Source organism: Pyrgilauda ruficollis, unplaced genomic scaffold (genome assembly GCF_017590135.1).
Source record: "Pyrgilauda ruficollis isolate IOZ18807 unplaced genomic scaffold, ASM1759013v1 scaffold225, whole genome shotgun sequence".
Classification (NCBI taxonomy): domain Eukaryota; kingdom Metazoa; phylum Chordata; class Aves; order Passeriformes; family Passeridae; genus Pyrgilauda; species Pyrgilauda ruficollis.
The window spans coordinates 88,858-113,688 of NW_024521984.1; the positions used below are offsets into that span (position 1 = coordinate 88,858).

Sequence of the window (24,831 nt, forward strand, 5' to 3'; positions counted from 1 at the left end):
CTGAAATAAATTTTCACCCTTTATTTTTCTCTAAGAAAAATCTGTGCAATTTCCTGGGGGAACATCTTCGTGTCAGGACTCAGCAGTTGTAACTTGAGAATAAACCACAGATTTGGGTCTTATCTCCTACAGCTATCATTTTACAGAGCTGTGAGGTGGCTTTATGAATTTAGAAGGGTGTTTAGGTGACCACTGCTCAATTTTAACTCAGGATTTACGAGTTTGGAGTTCATACCATGGCTAAGGTTAGCAACAAGGGCCAAAAAAACCTTAATATATTCTAGGAAATTCTGTTTTGCTTTATTTTTAAGAGTTGAAAATCTGATGGACCATGTAAGAGTCTGAGTTTTTGGGCTGATTAAGTGTTTTATCTTGTTAATGTCAGACTTTCTGGGTTTTTTTTTTTTTTGAGAATACAAGAATCATTCAGCCTCAATGATATAAAAAACATTTTTATATTCTATAAAATGCTAACGGTGTGAGTCTATGATGGTTTAATGATTTTCTATTTTAGCATAAGATCACATTTAAATTAAAGAAATAAAATGCCTCATTTTCAATAATTCAAATTGAACTATCTGAAATGCGCAAAAATAAAAAAATAATTAAAAAACCGTCAGGAAAAAAACAAAGTTGTGCTTTTTTTTTTTTTTCCTTGGAAATTAAGGGGAACCTGCAAAACATCTCCAGTAGTTTGGTGCAGCTTCTTTTTCTGGTGGCAAACTGGCTCAGAAGAATAAATAAACACATTTTTGACAAGATACGATATCTCCTAAGCTGAATCTGGTGTGCTTAGCCTAAGGGGTCTCCAACTTTTTCGTGGCTCCGGGTGAGCAGGAACATCTCCTGGTGTCCTCCCCACCCATTCACACTCCCACAACATCCCTGTGGCAACAGCTTCCCTGGGAAAGCAGCGTGATTAGGAAAGGATAAACCATCATTATTAGCTATCATTGAACGTGATTTAGCACCTGGAAATAAAGGGGAGGAAATCGTGCCAGGTGCTGAGTCAGCAAACTGCAGCCCTACCAGGGAAGCGTTGCTGTCCTGTCCTTCAAACTGCACAGAAAGGCTCATGGAGGCCAATAAAAGTTCCTAAATTGTGTTTCAGGGCCCTACTTGTGACCTACTTTGGAATATCCAGGTGGTTCTGTGGTGGCTGCATGGGAAATGGAGAGGAGAGGAAGGAGGAGCGAGTCTGCTGGATCCAGAACCAGAACCAGAACCTCTCTTCTCTGCCTTGTTCCCCAAAACTGCTCCTGAGCGTTTTCTAGACTGCTTTTCTTCTCTGGGAAAGGTGAGATGAGTCAAATTGAAACAAAAAGTGAAAGACACTTTCTGTTTCTCCAGTCAGGGCCTGCTCCCAGGGCTTGAGGACAGCTCTGCATTTCCCAGGATCTGGTGGCTTTCTGCATTTCTCCTTGTGTTTTCACAGCAGCCTACAAATATTTGGGTTGGAAGGGACCTCAAAGATCATCCAGTGCCATGGCAGGGACACCTTCCACCACCCCAGGTTGCTCCAAGCCCCATCCAACCTGGCATTGGGCACTTCCAGGCATCCAGGGGCAGCCACAGCTTCTGTGGAAAATCTGTGCCAGTGCCTCTCCACCCTCTGAGTAAAAAAACACCCAACATCTATAGAATTCACATTCCATAGATGGCTTTGCCATCAGATTTTAGGGTCACCTCCAGCCAAAGCTCCAGAGCTTCCCCTGAGGTTCACCACGTCACCTTCCACCTCCTTAAAAAGCCTGTCCAGACCAAAACCAGCCCACAACAGTTTCCTTCAAGCCCTTCCCTGGAGCATTTCCACACTGTGAGATATCCACATCCCTCTTTTGTGGGCCCACTTGGAAGTGGCCTCTCCAGGAGCATCTCTGTGACCCCGGGGAGCACAGGAGGTGGGCAGGAGACAGAGCACCACACACTGCAGGGCTTCATGTCTTGGGGTCAGCTTCACCCATCTCATGCTGTTTTCCAAAAAAATGCCATTTCTGTGCAGCTCCTTTGCACAGGAAAACTCCTCACCTGCATCAGGTGGAGCTCTCTGACCCCTTTGCATCTCCCAAGATTTTGGAGACCCCCAAAACCTGCTTTCCTTCTATTCCTGCCTGTCCTCACTGCTCAGCCTCGAGTCAGCTGTGCCCTCATCATTCCTAGGAGCACATCATTCACCTGCACAACAGAAATCCAGAGTCACTCCAACCCCCTTGAGCCATTCCCTCTCCTGGTGACTGATCCCTGCTTCTCTCTTAACCCTGTGGATCTTCTCAGATGGGCAAGTCCTCATGTTGAAGGAGATGCTCCCGGAAAGATTAGGCTCAGGAAACAAGGAGTGAGAGAGGCTGAACCATCCAGGCACAGGATTCCTCCTGCACCAGAGCTCAGCAGGGACTGTGTTAAGCAATATCCTGCTGGAAAACTCCTGCTCTGCAGGAGACACTGCCATTCCCCTGCCATGCAAGCCCATCGCAGGAAAACCCAGGCAGGGCACCTTTATCCACCCTGGTTTTCCTTTATCTGCTTGAGGATGGAGAGGAGGGAAATCTCTGATGGTTAAACAGGAATCCAACTGATGCCTCAGGTTTTAGCTTTTATATTTTCAGGTTCTGTGCTGCTTTAGTGTGTGGGTCTGAGCTTCACATCAGGGCATGGTGAGCTCTGTGCACAGAGCAGGGAGACAAAACAATTCCTGCTCCAGCTGGGCACCAAGGACAAATGATCCAAACCTCAGCCCAAGAGCACAAACCCCGTGGGCTGGAGAGAGAAAAACAAGCAGGATGGGAGTGCAGGGGCTGAGCTGGAATTGGACACTGAACTGCAATGTGCACATGGAGCAGAGCTGATCCCAGGGAGAGACCCCGTGAGCGCTCGTGCATTTTGGGACCATTTGGGTTCATCTTGGGTGCAGCCCTGGCTGGGCTCTTGTGCTGCCCAAGGTGGATCCATGGAGGAGATCCTTGGAATCAATCCCTGCTTTATTCTTTAGCTCTGTCCAGCCTCTGTTCCAGGTCAGCCTGCACAAGGCATCACAACCAGATGATCCCACAGCCCCTTCTGGCCTTAAAATCCCTCCTCTATTCAGCACTGCCAGCTCCGAACGCATCTCCCAGGAAAGAAAAGCCACATTCCCAGGCTTGGATCCCTCTTTGTCAGGAGGGAATAGAAGACACGTTTTTCACTCTTTTTGACCCTTTGGGACACAGCAAACACATTTATCTCCTCAACCAGCCAAACCCACCCAGGCACGGCGCTCCACGGTTCCAGAGCCATCCCAAATCAACCCCCAGCTCATCCCCCTTCCCCCCAGCATCCGGGTGAAGGCGACCAAGCCTCTTCTGTCGCTGTTTCCCTGCTTGGCTCCCATCCATGTGTGTGTGTGTGTGTGTTTGTGCCTCCCGTGGCGCGCCAAGGGCCCGTTTGGGGCCGGGATTCTCCCGGGACAAAGGGATGCTAATTCAGCTCCCTCTGCTGTTCCCTTTTGTCTAGGGCTAGCTCCCACGCTTGGACTTGGCACTCTCGGGATGCGGCAGAGGGAGCTCCTTGTTGCCACCAACCTGAGCCCGCTTTGGGGAATGTACCCAGCAGGGAAAGGGGAAGGAGGGGAAGGGGGGGAAGGAAATAAATCCATAATTCCGCGCAGCGCTCCCTGCCAGCGCGGCGCATTGTGAGCGCAGCCCGAGGCAGAAGGTTCCAGTGCCTCCCGCCCGCCGGGAGAGACGCCACCGGTTTTGTAGCCACGGGCTGTCTTGTTGCTTCTCCCTTCCCTGATCCCCTCTCTAGTGGTTAAGTAGCCAGGGAAAAAAAAAAAAAAAAAAAAAAAAAAAAAAAAAACCCCAAAACCACAAAACCCAAAAAAACCCTAAAAAACCCCACCAAAAACAAGAAAAAAAGAACCCCACAAAAAAACCCAAACAAACAAAAAACCAAAAAAACAAAAACGAAAAACCAAACCAAAAAGCCCCTGCATGTCAGGGTTGACAGATGAGTGGGAGGTGGAGGGAGCACAAACGGGACCAGCTCCTGGAATTGCTGCCATTTCCTTTTCCCCATTGCTCCTCTCAGGGTGTGCAGCCTGTGCTGGGTGTTGGCTGTTTGTTTCCAGCTGTTTCCAGCTGTTTACGTGGGCTGTCTCCTCTCCAGATGTGCGAGAGCCAGATCTTTATCCCGGGCTCACTGTGCAGGTAGGAAGCTGATGAGGTCAGAGCCTCTAAGGAACCCCAAAAAGCGCTTGAGCCCATGGAGCCGAGGGCACTGGGCATGGAGAGGCAGATGCAGCCAGGTGTGATGTTATCCACAGTCTCCTGGGTGCCATCCCTGCCCAGGCCTTGTCCTTGGACACCTCAGAAGTCACCAGAGGATGAAGCGACCCCTCTGATGGTCCTACCTGGCTCCAGCAGCAAGAGAAGGAGCTCCTCACCACCTCAGTGCACTCCTGCTCCCAAAAGCTGAGGGATAACACCTTGGCACCTTGCCTCAGCATCTCTGTTTGCTGCCCTGGTGACCTGCAGCTCTTGCCAAGGCTCAGAGGGAGCTGCAAACCCCCCAGGACTCTGTGGGCTGCAGCCACAGCTCCTCCAGACCTCCCCAAACTGCTTGTCCAGCCTGCTGCAGCTCCAACACGCTGCCTGCACTGAGTTAGCTCCCCAAAACCCAGGTGAGGAATGCTGCAGCCAGGAATTTGGGCTGGAATGGGCTCATCCCCTCACCCTGTGCAGCAATCCCCACTCCAAGCTCAATTTCCACGGCCACTAAACCCAACTGGAGCTCCCGTCTCGAGGCAGGACGTGCCAGCCTTTCCCCCAGCAGCGCTGGCAAACCTCTGGCCCGCAGGATTCGTGCATCCTGCCGGCTGAGCGGAGCTTGCACAGTCACATTTCCAATCCTGATCCTTCCAGTTTCCTTCCCCATAGTTACAGGGCAGAGTTTGTAGATCTCCGTTGTTGATACCAGGGCAGCTGCCCAAATTGCCATTAGCGGGGAGGTAGACGGGGTGTGGCTGGAAATCAGATCCTCTTGGGAAGAGTTTCATGAGAGAGCAGAGAGTACCTCCTACATGTAACAAACCTCCTGGATGGATCAGTATCTTGTGGCTTTCTGCTCATGCCTTACTTTATTGCAGGAGTGGAGAAGGCTGATCCAGAGCAGGGAAAAGGAGGAGGGAGTCTCCAAACTCTGTTTGGCTCGGAGACAACTGAGATGCCAGAATGCCATCAGGAAAATATGACGAGATCTGCTAAATGTATTAATTTTAAATCATTATGAGATGTTGTTAGGCCTTGAATAGCAAGGGACTGGCTGCATTCAGTGGTCCAGGAGATCCTTTCCATGTGCCATGGGGTTCCATTATTAAAATGGCCTCTCCAGCTGGGGCTGGATGTCAGGATTGCTTTCTAACAGGAGAAATGTGAGGGGTGGGAACAACTTTCCCCCCAAAATGGGCCTCTATAAGCACCCATGGAAGTCTGAAGCTGTAGCCCTAGGCTCCCTCTATAGTCAATGGAGAGAAATAAACATCTTGCTATGATTCATGTTATCCTGAGATAGGTGTCTGAGATAGGTCAGATGAATTGCTCCCCGGAGATGCCGACTGCTCTCCACTGACTACAAAGAGAGCCTGGGGTGACTCGCCCAGACTTTGACAGCTAACTCTGGGAGATGAGATCAGGCCCATCAGGGAGCCTGGGGAGCGATGCTGTTATGACACAGCAAGAAAAAAATACGGAGGAGACTTGTGACTCCAAGGGATTATAACTGAATTTTAAAGTCTTGTTCCATTCTTGCCTGATCTGGGGAAAAACTCGCATGGATTTCACCAGACATGAGATGAGCTTCCTCATCCACAATGGTGAAGAGTCAGCCCTTGAACACAGCTTTGTTTGGGGTTTCTTGAGAGAAAGAACACATGGGGCTTATCCCCAAAATGTCTGGAGTCCAAAATAAACCAAACTTCACAAATGAGCCGAGCCCAAAATCAGCCTGACAGCAAAGGTGACAGTGCCCAGCATTCCACAAGAAACTGGATGTGATTTGAATCCCACCTCTCTCAGGAGCTAGACAGATGCCTGCTCTGCCCTTCATGTAGTCCCTGGGAGCAAGAGTCTTCTCATCCAGAGCCAGTCTCCCTGGATTCCCTCAGTGATTGATGGAGACGTGTAGAAACGTCAGGGTGTGAATAATTTAATCCGAACTGTCTGGAATACATCAGATGAATCATGCCCTGGAGGACCCCAGCAACAACTGGAACTACCTCGACCTGTCTCACTGTCTGGCATCAAGGACTCAAAGTTTTGCTGACCCACTGCTCTTCTGCAGGCCCCAGTTTTAACTTTTTAGGAAGTCTAAGCAGCAAAGAAAATGGTCAGTGCTAGAAGAGAAGATAGAGGGGCTGGTTGTCAACACCAGAGCAGGGGAGGAGATTTGTTAAGAGGAGGCTGTCTATCTCTTGGTGATATGTCAAGGCAAAATGTCCTTTGGGAATAGATGTTGCAGTCAAATTCAGATTTTGGGTTCATTCCAGAAGTCTCGAGGGGAAATTCTCCAGTCTGGATCACGCAAGAAGCCTGCTTGGATAATGACAGTCACGTCAGGCCATGAACAGGCATTGTGTGCTCTGCTGTGGGAAGGAATGAGGCACTGGAGATCCAGGGATTTCAGATCCCTGCCGGTAACACACTGTTAGTGCTGCCCCTCTCCACTGCCAGGGACCTTCAAAGGGGTTATTTGGTGTCACTGCCTGAAGGACACTGTAGGACAGTGTCATCTGCAGGAACGCGGTGAGCGAAGACAATAGGAAATGTTTAGGCTTTGTGGTCATTCTGGCTAAGATGACAGGGAGATCCCATCCCACCTTGATTTGAGATGGAAGTGCTGAAAGGCCCTATCACCCCCCAGTTTAACAGCAAAGCAATGCAGTGGTCTGAAATACTCCATATTTCATCCCATGCTCAGCCTGGTGGGTGCCCAAAGAGGGGCTGCACCAGAAAGGAGACTCAGGAGAAAAGGAGACTCAGGGGTGATTTTATCTCTCTCTGCAACTCCCGGAAAGATGCCTGTGCTCAGCTGGCATTCTGGGAATCCTGTGAATTCTGTGAATTCAGTGAAAGGACAGGGCTTTGCTGGACACAGACAGGATTAACCCCAAGGGACACGAGCAGAGGGTCACACCACCACTGCTGTGACTCTCGACATTTGCCTCAGAGCGGGGTCAGTGGCCAGCCATTATTTCCGGAATGAATTTATGCCCCACGGGCCTCGGTCACCCATTAGGCTCTCATTTGTCCGCTGGGGGATTTGATGTACATCCTCACAGGACACATCCCATGGGTGCAGAGCCACGGGACACCCGTGCCCCGGCTCCTTCCCACCCCCTCGTGCTCCCAGTGTGCACAGAAAGGGCTTCCCAAGGCTGCACACGAGTGTTAAAGTCTAATAAACAAGCCCTGCCGGCCGGGGCTGAAAGAATCCGAGCCCTCTCCAACAAAGCATTTAATCCAGTTTGGCGTAACCTTTGACATTATTAGGGATCGCAGTGACCCTAATCCAATCAGATTGATTAACTAAAGCGGAGACCCCATAAGCAGACCCCCCTCTGGCCTCTGCTATTTAGTCCTGACCAAACAGTGGGAGAGACGTGCCGTATTTACACCACAATGGGTCGGCGCTGAGAACCTGTTTCATTACAGAGAGACTTAAACTCCCATTACTCCATCAATGTATCATTCTTCAATAGTTCATTAAAAGCTGCTCCTCCACAATAACTATTAACCATTTCTCAGCCCAGCTGGCAGGTTTAAAGCCCTGGCCAGTCTTTAGCAGAAGGAGGTGGGAGTGAGTGAAAGAAATAGATAGACAAGGGCTCCCTTTTTAAATTTAAACGAACAGCGGGCTTAAATAGTTGGAGGTAATTTACTTTTATTGAATGGGGGGGAGGAGAGAGAGGAAACTTTTATTTTGACTTAATTATGTGCTGAGGTCCTTTAAAGAGACAGGGCCATGATAAGCTTTAATTGTATTACTTCTCTGGAGATTGGTTCATATTTCTGCCCAGAGGAGTTTCAAAGAGAGCTCACGCGGCACCGAGAGACTCTAAACTCACAGCTTAAGCATGAACAGCCTCTTCAGGCAACAAAAGCTAAAATAAAGGCAAAAGGCACAATTCCCAATGCATGGCACTTCAGCTGGAGATGGAAAATGCCTGTCAGGTTGCACTGCTCACTTTCTGCTGTCGGTGATGAGGTGGCCTTCTCCTACATCCTCTAAAGTTTTATCCTGCGTCTTTTTAGAGGCAACTCAAAAATCTTCCCTTCTCTTTGGTAAACTGAAAGGTGCAACAACTGCATTAAAAACTGCCAGGCCTCTCAGACAAGTGGCTGAGCATGAGCTGTGGCTCAGTGGTCACTTCAGGTCATGTGGCCATTGCCATGGTTTTCTCCGCTTCATAAAATACAGGTGGAGAAACAAATAACAGTATTTTCCCTTTCAATATTACAGGATTTTTCTTTTTGATTATTTTGTTGCAAAAATGTAAGTGGGAGGTTCTTTCTACTGTCCAGAAGTTGAGATTTGAGTTTCTGGCATACTAGAAATGAGTTGTAGTGTCTTTAGATCAGAAACAATAAGCAGAATAAGTTTAGATAGAGAGAAAGAGATCAGACTCAATTCTTTCCCCATACACGAATCCTGGTTTTTGCATTCCAAGTAGTCCAAACTGACCAAAACTCCCATTTCCTGGGGATTTGCAAGGAAGACCCAGCAGTGGCACCTGTCTGAATGTTTCTCCATGAAGCTGCACTCCTGCCCATACACTCCCAAGACCACAGAGGAGGAGAAAAACCCCGTCCCACAGCCCTGACCCTAAAGCTCATCTCGTTACACCCCTTCCATGGGCAGGGACACATTCCACAGGCAGGGACACCTTCCACTTTCCCAGGTTGCTCCAAGCCCATCCAGCCTGGCCTTGGACACTCCCAGGGATAGAGAGTCCACACCTCTCTGGATAATTGAATAGGGAAGTACTCAAACAGGGTGGGATGAGGGATTTCTGCTCTTCCTCTGCCCTGGGTGACACACAAAGAGCAAGAGGGATTTAGGGTCAAGTGTTGCCTTCAACAGCAGCAGGACAGGATCCCCTGGACATCACCATTCCCTGGTAGCTAAGCTCATCAACGCCATTCCTGTTTAATGTGTGATTCACTCCAAAATCCCAGAATTGCTAGGGTTGGAAGAGACCTCTGGAGATCAGGCCTGGCTAAAAAAAAAAAATATACATAAATATAGTCTTAGCTAAAACATATGGGATCTTTTTCCATAAAAAGGCTGATGGGGGAAAAAGAGTCTGGTCTTAGATGAGATATCAGAACATGGCTCTTAACAGGACCAGAGTCTGGTGACAGTTTGGCACTGCTGAATCACAGCTCAAGCCTAGTCCTGAATGAGCAATGAGCTACCACAGATTGTGAGGCAGCCTCGGCAAGATTTGGGCCTGGAAAGGATTTCCTGAAGGCATTAAAATCGATCCTTTTCAGTGAAAGGAGTGCAGATAGCCTGTGAGGCAAAGGGGAGATGCTTTAGGAGCCACTGAGGGAGGATGGGAACCCCACTGCCTCCCAGGACAGCTGCACTCAGATCCTGGGTGACTTAAAATCCAAGCTGCAAAACAGATTTTTGCTTCCTTGCTTTCTCTGTCTCCTTTTCCCCTTCTCTCTTTCTGGGTAGGAGCTCAAGTATGTTCCTACCCTGGGGGATCTGCCGCACAAGAATGCGACTGAGCTGTTTTTTTTTCTCCCCCCCTCCTGCTGTAGGTGAAGCAAAACTGAAGGGTGGTTTGATTCTCCCTCAAGGAACAACATTCTTCAGTTATGAAATCGTCCCAGTCTCCTCTCCCTCCCCGAGCCTGGCTACAGAGAGCCTCCAGTGTGGAGCAGGGACAGACCCTTGGTGCCGGCACTGTGGGAGATAAGGGAATTTGGCAGATTGTGGGATTGGGGTTCCTCCGGTCAGCAGGGACGTGAGGAGCAGTTTATCCATGAGGATAATTGCTACAGGAGATGTGGGGTGTAAAATCCCAGACTCTCTGGGAGAACATTGCCCAGAGAGGTCGTGGACTCCCCATCCCTGGGAGTCCTCAAGGCCAGGTTGGATGGGGCTTGGAGCAACCTGGTCTGGGGGAAGAAAACGCCCAAATCTGTTCTGAGTAATGCAGTGGGGGGAAAACTAAAAAATAAACCAGATGGGAAGCACTGCAGAGCATACCCCAAGGTGGGTAAAGATCAATTATATACAATATGAAAATACTCCAGATGCTCCCTCTTTCATATGAGGGAGGAAAGGAAAGGAAGGGAAGGAAGGGAAAGAAGGGAAAGAAGGGAAGGAAGGAAGGAAGGAAGGAAGGAAGGAAGGAAGGAAGGAAGGAAGGAAGGAAGGAAGGAAGGAAGGAAGGAAGGAAGGAAGGAAGGAAGGAAGGAAGGAAGGACCCTTTTGTGCTAAAGGGAAAGGTAAAACTTATCCCAGACTTAGTGAGACCAGCAGGAGCAGGCTGGATTTTAAAAGACACCCAACAAGTTCAAAGGATGATAATGGAGTTCTCACAGGGGGGTACCAACTTATAAGGGAAAAGATCAGATACTTAAGCTTAGCTTAGGGCTTAAATCTCACAAGATTCAACAACCTAGGACAAAAAAATTTTTAAGAGTTCCCACTTCTGTCAAAGGGTGCAGAAACAGGTGCCTGAATTTGCACCCTGTCCTAATTTACTGTGTTCACAACCAAGGAAAGCAGAAGCATTAATTGATGGTGATTTCCCCAGGCCTTTGATCTTCATTGTATTCCATGATAGTATAAAAACTGTTATTATCTGAGAAGTCCAGTCTCTAGGAACCATCCCCAACAGCCCATCATTTCCCCTCTGCCATCCTCTAGAGAGCTGAAATCACAGCACGGGCTCAGAAAAGGAGCCAGGTCCAGCTTGAGCACTGCGAACACAGTAACCCCCTGTGCTCATTCCCAGGGGTGCAGGATCATGGGATAACTCATGCTGAAAGGGACTCAGGGAGGTCTCCAGTCCAACCTCATCCTCCCAGCTGGAACTGAGATAACCCTACTCCTTTATCCAGCTCAAGCCCTGTCTCTTGCAGCACATTTCACAGGATTTTTTTCAGAAGGGAACAAGCTCACGGGAGGTTTCTCAAGATCTCTGCTGCCACATCCATCCTCCCAAACCCGCAGCTCCTCACTCACCTTTATCCAGCACGGGCCCGAAGATGGCTAAGCTGTCGTTGACAGTGGTGCAGTTCCACCTTCTGCCCCGAAACTGGTGTTGGCACTCCTGGATGCCGATCTTTACACCTTCTGCCACGCTGGGCATGATCTCCACGTAGTTCCGACAGAAGCGCAGCTGCTTGGGCACCAGGCCCGGGATGCTCCCGCAGAGGATGGGCTGAGTCCCCAGGGATGAGTACTGGTGACCAATGGCCAGGGACCTGGGCAAGAAAAATGGGAAAAGAGATGCAGTCAGGCTGGGTTTTACCTTTGTGCTTGGTTAAGAAGAATGGGGACAGAATATATCAACATCTTTAGTTTCTCTGCATTCCTCCTCACCAGAAAACACCATTTTCATTGTTATCGTTCCCCAAAATATCTCCTGCAGTTCCTCACATGACCAGCAAGGCAAAAAACACTACTTTTAGTATCTTCCTCTGCCCTTTTCTTTATCCTCCCAAAGCCTTAATTCATCATTGTGCTGTGAAATATGTCCTTCCTTCCTTCCTTCCTTCCTTCCTTCCTCCCTCCCTCCCTCCCTCCCTCACTCAGCTCATACAGACAATTTCCTATGCAATCAGGGGTTCAAACATGCATTTCTTTCTCTCAGACACAAGCACACCTGTACAAGATGTTTTATAGGAAATTTTGGCAGCTGAGTCACAAGCACTTTCAGAGCTACCCAAAGGAATAACTCCAGCAGCTGAAGCCATCGAGCTCTGGGTCTCTGGAAATGCAGCACCAAGAATTTGGGATGGAGAACAGCATCATTCTGTGGGGCTTTGCTTAAAGTGAGGGGAGTGAAATTAAAGGCAAACCAAACCAACAACCAAAAACCAATCCCAATTAAACTTGAGTGTAAACTCAGTGCTCAGCCCAGTGGAAGTCTTGAAAAGAGTGTCCATAAACCTTCATGTTGGTGAAGCCTTGGAGACAAACAAGTCAGCTCTGCAGGGAGATCAGCAGATATGCAGCTAATTAGATAGATTTTTAAAGTGTTTTTTACTGGTGCTTCTAATAATAACCTTGATTACTAAAACTGAAGGGATTTTTAGAGTATAATTTCCTTTTCTTCTAATTAAATCTCTTGATTGTCTTTTCTGCCCTGAATTAATGACAAAGAGGAACCTGCCTGGGCAGTGTGTATTTCTGTTTACATTCATTTTTTGCTGTGTGGTTTTCATTAGGGAACAGCCTGGTGTGTTTGAATTATCAACAGGGCTGTCAGGGAATAAAGCCTTCACTCTCTTTTGCTCTCACTTAAAAAATAACACAAGAATTCTATCGTTGCCAAAGTCCAGAAGAAAATTAGCTTGACTTTAGCAGTTCTCTAAGCTAGGATAAAAATTATTTTAAAATTACTTTGTTTTAAAGAGAAGAGTCCTTGCAGCCAATTAACTCCTTGCCTGGAGAGGATCTGGTCAAGAGGGGACAGAAGTGAGAAGAAGGTGACATTCACATGGTCAGGAGCTACATCTCAAGGGCTTTGCCAACTTCAGACTAAGCCTTACAAGCAAATAAGGATCCCAAATGGCTCCAGCTAGGAGTTTAGAACCTGGATAATCAGCTCAGCCAAGAAGGTGCCTTCCATTAAATGAACTTTAGACAGACAAGGTGGAAGGTTTGTGGAAAAGCAAAGGATTTCCAGCTGATTTCCTGAACTTAGATACCTCTTTCCAGCTCTGCTGGACTTCTGGGAGATGATTAATCTCAACATTAGAGGACAATTCATCCTACCCCAGGCAGGGAGGCTGAGACGGATGGCATGAACTGCCCTCCAGAAGTGCCCCTTTTTTCCATCACATTAAAAGGGAGGAAGGAGCTCACCCTGACCCAAAATTGTGTCCCTGTCACTCACACTCCAGTGCTTGCTGGGGTGTCTCCAGCTGATCTGCCGACCCCAGGCTGCTTTTGCAATCAGACAGAAGCAGACATTTCCAGGCCACACTTCCCCTGCCCAGTTCAGGTGAATCATGGCCTGGCCCCCAGAGGCTGTGCTGGCGAGACTCAAACCCCCCTGGGTGGCTGGGGCATGTCTGCACCCTGGAAATCTCCAGGTGAATCACTCCATGATCCCTGACAACGAGGATGGAGAAGTTCCTTGAAACTATCCCACCCAGGAAAGTTCAGCCCTGGGTTGAAGGCCATGCAGAGGAGCTCAGCTGGAGGAAGGAGACAAGTTTCTGCAGGAACCCACAGGAAAAAACTGAGGAAAGGACCCATTAAACTAATTTTCCTCATCTCAGTGGCTAGATATGGGGTTTTTTGAGCTTTAGATTAATTCAGGGTACACAGCTGGCAGAATGCCATCTGTGAAATGGAGCCTGTGCCAAGTGTACATTCTTGTTTCTCTGTTAAATATTATACAAAGCACTGGACCAAAATTTCTGGACTAAAGACACCTTCTAAAACATTGTTTCAGGCTTCAGAGGACTTGCTGAGTTACCTCCGTCACCTTGGGTGCCACATACCCGAATTTTAAGCGTTTGAACTCCCACAAGACTGGGACTTAGGAGGTATTCCCAGCTTTAGGATTGGGAGGTAAGTGGTCCTGTCTCTGTAAACCATCTGGAGAGATTCCTTTATTGGTCTCCAGGGAAAAACATTAGTTTATTTGTTCCTACTCATCCTCCAGCCACTGACTACCGGGAGTCAAAAATGTGGATGTTTTCTGGTGTCTGAGGTTAACTTTGTGGGAACATCTGTAGAGTTTGTTTCCACATCAACTACAGTCACCAACATCCTTCCTAAAGCTTTCCAAAGTCCCTTACCCACTTCCCAACAAAGATAAAGCATCCACTGAGTTACCATCAACCCGCTGCAGGCTCCATCCACAATGCTGTGAAGCCAGAAGGATTTTCTGACCTGTATCAGTAGGCCCCTGATGGAGTTTAGGATTCCAACCTCATAAACTTTAACCATATGAACAGCCAAACTCAAGCCTATCTCTGGGTTGGGTTTTTTTGGTGGTTACTACAGTGGTAAAATGAAAATACCAGTCATAGGAAGAGGAGTTTATAGGTTGGTGCCCTCAAATATTCATTTCCGTTGCTGGGAAGGTTATCTAAGATTAAAAAAAAACCCAAAATCATATAGAAATACCTCTAATTGCTTTTTCACACTGCTCCCTGCTCAGTACAGCAGGGAAACAGTCACACCTCACTTTGATCTGCGTTACAGTCTGGAAAGTTTAATCTGCAAAAGACAATCTCCAGCAAGAGCCTTGTTCTCAAGGTGTCATCAGGCCCCGAGACGGTGCAACGCAAATTTGGCGTTTCATGGGGCACTGTGGAGCCACTTGACCCTCAGCTGGAGGTGCAGGGTGGAATCTCAAAGCATCTCCCCGTGAGCAGTGGCTCTGCTGTTGAGCAGAGCTCAGCACCTTCCTCTCCTCCTCCTCCTCCTCCTGCTCCTGCTCCTGGCTCACTCGCAGCTCCTGGAGTGTGATAACATCTCCCCGAGCACCCTCTTTTGGTTTCTACTTTGCTTCCAGGTGTAAACACTTTCTCCCTCTCTAAAGTCAATTTATCTTTAGGAGAACCCAGTTCTTTCAGCTCCCTGTCATTATTATTGATCATCAGGTGGGAACCTTATGAACCTTCCAACCTTCTCCTCCACCCAGAAAAAACCCAACAACAACCCAACAACCAAACCTTTAGAAAAGATTGGGAAAGTCTATAAAGATCGGAATCTCATTTCAGAGTTGCTCAACTCTCTCGTAGCTCCCATCATTCATTTTTTTTCCTCACTGTTTCCAATGATCAAACCTGCCATTTGCATTTTTCCACTCTCCTGAGTTCTCCTCCTAAACAATCTCCTTCATGTGGGTAATTTTGAAAATGTGGTGTCGAGAAATGGGCTGAGTGTCATCTACTGTGGTCTAACCAGGCATCACCTTCAAATTCCCTAAGCACCACCACTTCCTGGATGCACTGACCCCAACCTCTCCTTTTCCGTGGAGAATTCCTGAAGCTCTCAATTTTACAAACACACTCATGCCCAGAACAGGCTCTGCTCAAGTCTGAACCAAAGGAAAGGGTCAAAGAGTTGTTCCTTTCAAACCAATCAGGCTTTTCTTCCCATTAGTGCAGGAGGAGCCATGAAAACACTGCTCTGTATGTCCACAGCCAAAGTTCTTAGCTTATCTTTAAGCCTTGCATGCCCTGAAGTGTTTAATTCAACCTCCAGTGAGCATTTTTCTTTGCCAACACACCTAGAGAGCTCTTCATTTCCCTTATCTCAATCTATCTGCTCCTTCAGCAGAGCCGTTGTAAATAAGTACCTGGCCACCTTCTTAATAAATTACATGTACCCTCCCTCTTGGAATGGACACCCCAGCCAGGTTAGGAGGGAGAAATATGCAGGAAATACCTGCTCTGAGGTTTTTTCAGAAAAAGAGAAGGTTTCAGCTCTGGATGACCTCACTGTACAGCACCACTCTGCTGACTTTTCAAGGTCACCACCTTCTCGGCGTGTCAAAAGTCCTTGACACATCAGGAGCAGCGTGTGGAGACTCCTACAGCTGCTTGCTTCTCCCTGGATTCTGTCATTCCTGAGCTTTGTTTTGCTATTCATCCTGGAGAGGCTTTTTGAGAGCTTCCTCCAGGGATGTCCTTCTGGGGTCCCGAACACAGGGAAAATAACTTAATTTATTAATGCTGAACAGCAAGGGTGCAACTTGCCAAATGACCCGGGGTAAGACCCTGAGGGGGTCTTGATCCCACCAAATATTAAAAACTGAGCACCAGGAGTGACTTTACTCCTTTTGTCCAGCTAGTCCTGGTGAAGAAGTCAAATTAAAGGATGTCCATCTGCTCATAACAGAGGGGATTTTTGTTCTCTTGTAGATACCTTAAGTGCTTCTCCCTTTGCAGGGAACCCCCAAACAGCAAGATGCCACCAAATCCTTTCCAAAATCCTCCTCCAAATCCTTTCTTATAATTCATCCAGGTTTCCAGAGGTTCAGCTCAGCCCCTGTTCCTTTCTAACTCACTTTGGTTGCCTTTCTGAGGCGCCACATCCCTTAGAAGAATCTCAGCCACGTGATGAAATTTAGACAGATTGTGAAAAGTGGTTTCTCTAAAAAGATGTATTGTCACAATACATCTGTGGTATTATGATCCTAAAACACTGAAGGGTTGTCTCACATCTCCTGGCACCAGAGGGGCTCACAGGGAAGCAGGTGATGAGTGGGCAGCCCCCACTCCATCCTACAACATCCCAAACAGACCCTCCCTCATCTCTCACCATAACCCTTCAAGTTGACCTTCAAGCATGAAATCCATGTATCTGAGGCTGCCTAAAACCACTTTTTGGGTTTTTTGTTTTTTTTTTTGAGAAATGAGCAGCTGGAAGGCTGTGAAGGTTCCAAAGATGGGGGCTGCCATGCATGGCTAATGTCAAGAGTCTCTGTAAGTCAATTCCCAAAAACCCCTCACCACACAGGGCTGCCACAAGACAGATGGAGTCTGGTGTCCATCTAACATGGACAGCTGGAAGCTGGGAAGGATATCCCAGAGCCTGAGACCAGGAACAGGAGATGGAGGGGTTTTTTGTGTCTTTTCTACTCTGGACACAGATATGTTCATGGCACTCTTGGGTAGACACATGGGGAGCACATGGACCTGCTGGAGCGAGCCCAAAGAACAGCTGCAAAGCTGATTTGAGGGATGGAGCATGGTTCCTACAAGGAAAGGCTGAGAGAATTGCATTTGTTCAGCTTGGAAAAGAGAAGACTTTCAGGGTGTCTTCACTGTGGCCTTCCTGGACCCACAAGAAGGATGGAGAGAGACAATTTACAAGAGTGGCAGGACAAGGGGGAATGGCTTCAAACTGCCAGAGGGCAGGGATGGATGGGATATTGGGAAGGAATTGTTCCCTGGGAGGGTGGGCAGGCCCTGGCACAGGGTGCCCAGAGCAGCTGTGGCTGCCCCTGGATCCCTGGAAGTGTCCAAGGCCAGGTTGGATGGGGCTTGGAGCAACCTGGGATAGTGGAAGGTGTCCCTGCTCATGGCAGATGGTGGCACTGGATGGGCTTTAAGGTTCCTCCAGCTCAGGCCATTGTATGGTTTTATGATTCTATGGTCTGAACCACCAGCCCAGAGGCCAGGTGGGTGGACAGGCAGGGAAACTTCTAATTCTACATTCACTGAAAGGCCTTATTTTTTACAGAAAACAACAATATTCCAGCATAGACTTTGATTTTTTTCCTGTTTTACTATGAAAACAAAACCTAGAGAAATTTTAGAATTAAAAGAAGAGGAACTTGTCATACCCCATTATTTTAAATGGAAAAGGAAATTGTTCTGCTCACTAATGTCCCTCCTGCATCAAAGTGGTTTTCTTCTGTGACATTAAAACTACACCAAACCCAAGCAACTACAAAATGTGGACAATAACAAAAAATTTAATTGTTGTTTTAGTTGAAAACTTGGAAACCACCTTAACACAGATCAGCAAAATGATAGGTTAGGCTCTAGAAGACATGAATCAAGTAACTGATTCTGATGAAAGATATTTTTTCAGTTTGGAGGTTGTTTTTTGTTTTGCATGGACCAGTAACAATCAAGCTCAGGCCTAAGCAGTCTAATTACAGAAGTGTCCTATTTTAATTCAGAAATTATGAGTCTCTGCAACATTGATTGCAGGGGGTCTTCAACATTTGGCTCTGGGCATCTCCCTATCAAGACTAAGGCATTTCAAAGAGGTTCACAAAAAGAAATCTAAGCCTGTTAAACAGCACAAATTCACTGTGCAGGTGTCTGGCCTTCCAGATTTTTTTTCTTCCAGCCTGGAAAAGAAAAAGGCTGCAACCTACTGGGTTAACTGTTCTTGCTGGATAATTCCTCATTCATCTCCAAGAACAGCACAATGGCTATATTTAAATCCATTTTTTTCTCCTCTAACCCCGAAAGTATGCACATAATTTTGCGGCCGAGTCCAATCCTGCAAACACACAGAGGTTTGGAGGTGACTTTTCTCCCATAATAACTCCCTCACCCTTGCCCTGTATTAATAACAACCACGGTGATGGTGATGATGCAGCAGCGTTGTGTTTCTGCAGCACCTTTCATCAGAGGATCTCTGAGCGTGGGACTCACCTCACCCGACTTTGACCATTTAAAAGTTTGGAATCTCGGCCAAGCTCGCTGTCTACCCGAATCCGTGGAGCAAGATCAGCATCTCCAGAGGGCAGCTCGGCCCATCCTGGGAGAGATGCCTCAGATAGGTGGGCTGAATCACTGGAGATGCCCAGGAGGCAGCACTGGCCGTGGAAAAATGAGGAACATAAACTGGACACCTTTTTTTTTTTTTTTCCCCCAAGCTGAAAGCAGGAATTGGGAATTTCACCCCTTTTTTTTTTTTTTTTTTTGGCAGAATCTCAGAAATCCTTGGAGAGCTGGAAGAGGAGGCCAAGGAAGGTCTTTGCTATCTCTTAACGTGGAGCACGACAGATTATTTAGAGTGGTTTGAGGCTGGATTTGAAAAATAATAAGCTCAGTGGCAGCTTCAAGTGGGTGCTAAGAAAGCAAAATTCCCTGAGCTGAGGTTTGGCCAGGACAGCGAATTCCCACAGGAACTAAGGCACACCACAACACTCAGCACCTTCCACTCTGAGCGCAAGAGATGTTGCTTTGACTTTGTCTTCCCTTAGGATCTACAGAACAGAGGAGGAGAGAGAATACAAGTATTAACAACCCAGTTCCTTGGAAAAAGTCTTTGGAACTCTTTAATTACCCAAGGCAATTAACTCCTTTGCTACACATGTCATCTGAAAAACAACGCAGGCAGGAGAATAATGGCCCCTCAAACCACGTTTTCAAGCCTGGATCCGGGTCCCAGTGACCCTGGTGTTGCTTCCATTCCACATCCTACATCTGGGGCTGCTCCCTGGAGGTCTCCCCGCTGGAGATCTGCCTCCATGCAGCTCCATTTATCTGCCAAAATGTGCCAGGATGGCAGCGCAGGGTTTTAGAGATGTATAAGCCTTAACATTTTAATCTGCCACCTACACTGCAGTTTATGAGCGCTGTAAATCTCGTGGTTATAATGAACTCATCTAATGATATTGCTGATGGATAAATTTACCTGGGACGAGGAACAACAGTTACTTGCAAATGAAAGGGGAGTAATTTAAAGTTTCATGTAAACACCTTTGCTGCCTTACTTCTGACTTCTCCCAGCCTAACCCCTCTCAGGGTTTCATGACAAATGGAAAGAATGTGTGTTTGTGAGGCAACCACTGGCTGGCCTGGAAAAGAACCTGCCTCCTTCTCCCCAGCACAATGCTTATATAACTTGGGCACTGGGATGAAGTTTTAGGTGAAAATAGCTCTAATTTTCTGGGTCAGGTGTGCTAAATTAGGGGAATGGAGGGAAGGGATAATGCAACATGTTAGGCAATGAAAAATGCCTACACAATGCAAAGATATTTAGACTCCTACTCTGAATTTCAATAATAATTAGGACTGTGGCTAGTCCTAATGCTCCCAGTTCCCCCCCACCCCTAAAGCATCCCAGCTTGAACCTTTTTTAAATGCTCAGCAATATAAAGTACATATTGTGGTTTCAAACCTCTCATTAAGGCTCATCCCCCTGCGCTGAGGTCTGGCCTGGGCTATGTCAGTGCTAAATACCTTGGAGGACTGGGCTCAAAGACCTCAGATCCCTGCAAAGATTGGATTTGGACTTCTAAATTGCTTAAGTGCTTAAGTGCTTGGGGGAATTTTATCCTGAAACTCCTCCGCCATGAAGCCAATTTTGAAACGAGAACCGCGGATGGAGAGCGCCGTCATTTTGAGGTTTTAGGTGAGAACAGCAGGATTTTCACTGCCCACTGCTCTGATAAAGCAAATCACTCGCGTTTCCCACCCGTTCCTTGGGGAAGGTGCTGTGAATATGCATTGGGTGCACTGGGCACACACAGACCCTCACACACACACTCAGGGCTGCGAGCTCCTGCTCTGGCTTTCACTGAGTCATCAGGCTCACCAAATGTGTGAACTCACGCTATAATGTTCTCCCAGAAAAATAACAAATTGATTTCATTTTTACAGGCTACAGCATGCTATATAATTGGAGACACTGCCTTGTCAACTCAGACCGGTCTGACCCGACCAGAGACATTGCTTACAGCTGTTTACGGAGCCATAAAGTTTCCTCCTCTTTGTTTTTCCTTCCTTTTGCACTCTCTCTCTTTTTTTTCTTTTCTTTTCTTTTTTTTTTTTCTTTTTTTTTTCCCTCTAATGAATCCTACAACTACTTTTTGTTCTGGTCATAAAATACTCCTAAGGAAAATGCAGGAAGCCTTGATTTAGGGAAGCACTTCAGCCAGTGCCTCATGTTAACAGTGGGGCTTGAACACATATTTAAAACTGAGCATGTGTTTAAGGACTTTTATTGCACCCAGACAGTCAATAAGGAACTTGTCACGCTGTTATGTGCTTTTTAATTTTTTTTAAAATGTAATTATCGATACCAAATTAGAAGTTTGGATTGGGCAACCTCAGGGATTGTTTCCTTTGCAGACCCACAGCACAGCTCCAGTTTCATCGGGAATTTTGCCATTTCTCTTTGTCACTGTGTCCAAATCTTAAACATCTGAGGAAGGGCAAACTCCTACATTACTTTATCAACTCTACCGAAACTGCCAGCTAGGAGTGGGCACAATTTTTTTACATTACAAAAAAAACCCACCCTGAAATCTTCTGAGTTTGGCATATTTGCCAAGCACTCACAATAAGCTTAATTTTTCTGACCAATGTAAAAATAGCAGTTTCATAGAGGATGGATTTGCAAGCAATTGTATTTTGTGTAAAAATCTTTTATGCTTATCTTAAAATACTCAGAACCTCAAAAGCTAAGTGAAATGTTTTGATTTTTTGAAAAAAAAGGATTTCTGATCACATGCCTGATTTTGCTACCATGAAAAAGTTGCTTCACTTTGAACTAATGAACTGAAAAAAAAAAAAAATCCCAAACCCAAAAGAGCTTTTCATCTACTTGCACTATCCATCAAAATACCTTCTAAGTACTTGGCAATAAATTATGGTTGTGCTTCCTTTCATATCATTCATTCATCATGGAATCTGCTCCTCCTTTGGCCTGAAATGTCACAATTCTCTCATTCAATGCCTCTGAACGACTCAAGGACTGATCAATAGGGAATCAGCTGTTCCAGAGTCAGAAATAGAAATAAACAGATCCTACACCTTCTCTGAGGACCATTTCTGTCCCAGAGTGGACTAAGGGGAATATTTGTTTGGATCCTGGTCCTGCTATATGGGAAAGGAACATGAGAGCTGCTGAGGAAGGACAAACTTTCCTCCAGGAATACATTTCAGATCTGTATTTTTAGAAAAATGTGGAAAGCAGCAGAAGGCTGAGAGCTCCTTATCCTCTCCTTCCCTCTCTTTGGGAAGAGCTGCAGCAAAAGATGACCTGGTATTAGACAACAAAAAATCCACATGGAGGAAGGACATGAACACCAGAGCCCAAAGAGAAAACAACTCTTATTTAGCACTAAAACAGCAACAAGACTGCCATGAGGACAAAGCTAAAAACTTTTTTTACTGCTTAGAAAACGATTTTTTCCTCAAGTGAAAGTGCAATTTCTGCTGCAACAGAACAACTGGATTTTTTTTTTTTTTTTTTGCAAAGAAACTGCTTTGCATGGGAAAAAAATCCTCATGGCTCCTTGACATGTTTCAGCTAGATCTCAGTAAAATTAAAGAGGTACAGACTGATGAGTCGCTCAGAGGTACAGGAAAAATGCCAGTGGATGTCCTGGCATTTGTATACACCTTGAGAGAGAGAAGAATTCTCTCTCAGAGATCATCTCTCACAACAGAAAGAATAACAACCGCAGTAAAACCTGCTGTCGAGAAAGAAGGGAAAGGTTTAATTTGCTTTACAGCACTGACTTTTACCATTGTCTGCAGTTACCTCCTGTTTACTGAAATGGATGTGCTGGATCTCCTTCAGCCCAAAATTCATTCTGCTGTGAAGGGAACAGGCAGGGAGGTTTCAGCCATAAGGCAGCTTAATTTTCTTGGGTTGCTGAGCAAAATCCCTCCATTTGGCAACCCCTCAACAGTGACAACGACCTAAAGTCAAGGTTTCATAATCTGTTTTGGAGAAAGGAAGGCATATATATATATATATATATTTTATACATTTAGACTAGGTGTTCAAAGGAATTCTTCACTGTGAGGGTGCTGAGGCCCTGGGATGGAATTCCCAGAGAAGCTGTGGCTGCCCCTGGATCCCTGGAAGTGTTCAAGGCCAGGCTGGAAGGGGCTTGGAGCAGGCTGGGATAGTGGAAGGTGTCCCTGCCATGGCAGGGTTGGAATGGGATGAGCTTTAAGGTCCCTTCCAACCCAAACCATTCCATGATTTTATGACTCTCAAGTAAGAGGCCACCCACCCTCCAAATCTCTTGGGTGAAAAAAGGTGATTTACATGAATAGTTCTTCCAGACCTGGTCTAAATTCCAAAACCAGAGCCAGAGCACTGGCACCACGTGTGCAGCACCAGAGAGCACAGGGCAGGAGCAAGCTTTCCTCTCCAGGCTCCTCTCCCTGAGCCTGCTGGGGTCTGGTGCTCTCACACCAGGAGCCGTGGCTCAAAGATTCCTTCTCCACGTGGCGTGGCAGATGTGGGGCCTTGATGTCCCTCAGAGGAACAGAACTGTTCTCCAGGGTGGAAACTTCTTGACTGTGAGGCAGTGCCTGGATGGAAAACATCTGGAAGGGGTCAGGCTGATGAATGGCAAAGAAACTGGGGAAGGAGGAAGAATCATGGAATCACAGAATGGCCTGGGTTGGGAGGGACCTTAAAGGGATCTTAAATCTTAAATCTTAAAGGAATCTTAAATCTTAAGGGATCTTAAGGGATCTTAAATCTACTTTCAGCCCTGCCATGGCAGGGACACCTTCCACTGTCCCAGGCTGCTCCAAGCCCCGTCCAACCTGGCCTTGGGCACTGCCAGGGATCCAGGGGCAGCCACAGCTTCTCTGGACACCCTGTGCCAGGGCCTGCCCACCCTCACAGGGAAGAATTCCTTCCTAGTATCTAATCCAGCCCTATTCTCTTTCAGTGTGCAGCCATTCCCCCTTCTCCTGCCACTCCAGCCCTTGTAAATCGTTTATCTCCATCTTTCTTGTAGCTCCCTTCAGGTCCTGGCCACAATTAGGTCACCCTGAACCCTTCTCTTGTCCAGGCTGAACCTTCCCCATTGCAGGCAGGAGGGGAAAGGTTTTGAGGAAACAAAATGGGTCAGAAGTTGTCCTTGCAGCAGCATAAACTACAAAAATCTCTGTCTTGGGGTATGGAAAAAGATTTTGGGTGAAGAGCCAAGGACCCCTCAGAGCTGGGGGCACGGAGCCCCCCTGGAAGGATTTGGGAATCTCTCCAGTGGCAGGAGCAGCACCTGCACACCTGAGCAGCATCCCAGCCTTAATGATTTCTGTCTGACAGTGGCTGGGGAGCTGCAGACAGGCTGCCAGATCGTGATCAGCTCGTGGAGGGGTGATCACTGCTAGGCAAAGATACCAGCTTTGACATGCAGCAAGGGAAGCGGCCAAGAATTTGGGAAAGCAATCCCAGCTTTCTGCTGCAAGCTCCTCTGCCAAGATACCTCCTGTGTTTACTTTAGAAACCAGAGACGAGCCCTCCTCAGCATAATAATAATAATAAAGCTTCAGGGTCACTCAGCTTAGCAGATGGATTCCTTCCAGCTTGGATTTCTCTGCAGAACTGAAGCACTGCTGGATCTGGGGGATTATGCAATGTTCATAATTGGGTTTCACAGGAGATCTGAACGGTGACAAAACCATACTGTGGGAAGGGAGCTCCACTGCAGACAAAGCAAACCCATCCATGGATCTCACGTGGGGTCTGAGTGGCCACAGGGACCACGCAGCCCCTGCAGAAGCAGCTCTGTCTCACCAAAGAGCTGCTCACTCCCTGGTTTTCAGCTTTCCCATGCTCCTAGACCCTAAATACACAATTAGAGAACCAGGAATGGCTTGTGTAAGAATGGTTTGTCTGGGGACTTCCAAGGTCACCCACTCCAACCCCCTTGTCATGACCAGGTTGCTCAGAGCCCCGTCCAGCCTGACCATGGATGTTTGCAGGGATGGCACCCACCACCTCTCTGGGCAACCTGTGCCAGTGAAAATGCATCAGAATGTGGAAAATGTGGAAAAGTAGGGATCTAAAGGAGATATTTTGACTGGCCAGAAATATTTAACTGAACAAATCATTCAAGATTTTAGCAACTTTTTTTTTTTTTTTTTTATTAAGTAATATAGGAATTTTCAACTGCCCATACTACCTGGACAAGAGAAAGTTCAGTTTTAAAGGAATTTTGCAGGAATAACATCCTAAATGGTGTAGAGTCTCTATAGCTACTGTCTTAGAGCACAGCTCTGGGGTTTATTACAATGCTGAACTTATTAATTAATGGAACTCAGTTCCACAGATTATCACCGAGGTTCAGAGGAACAGCAGGGGATTTAGCAGCAGTAAGAAGTGCTCAGCTGTTTTACTCAAAGCAGGAACACCTGGAGG

At 46.9% G+C, this 24,831-nt stretch overlaps 1 protein-coding gene across 1 annotated transcript in view; it reads right to left on the minus strand.

The window, feature by feature from the left end:
* LOC121354231 (protein Wnt-3a) overlaps positions 1-24,831 on the minus strand; it is an 88,331-nt gene that overhangs the window by 26,073 nt on the left and 37,427 nt on the right. The window contains exon 2 of the mRNA XM_041468670.1: positions 11,239-11,480. Within this exon, the coding sequence (XP_041324604.1) occupies positions 11,239-11,480 (242 nt within the window). The remainder of the gene's footprint in view (positions 1-11,238; positions 11,481-24,831) is intronic.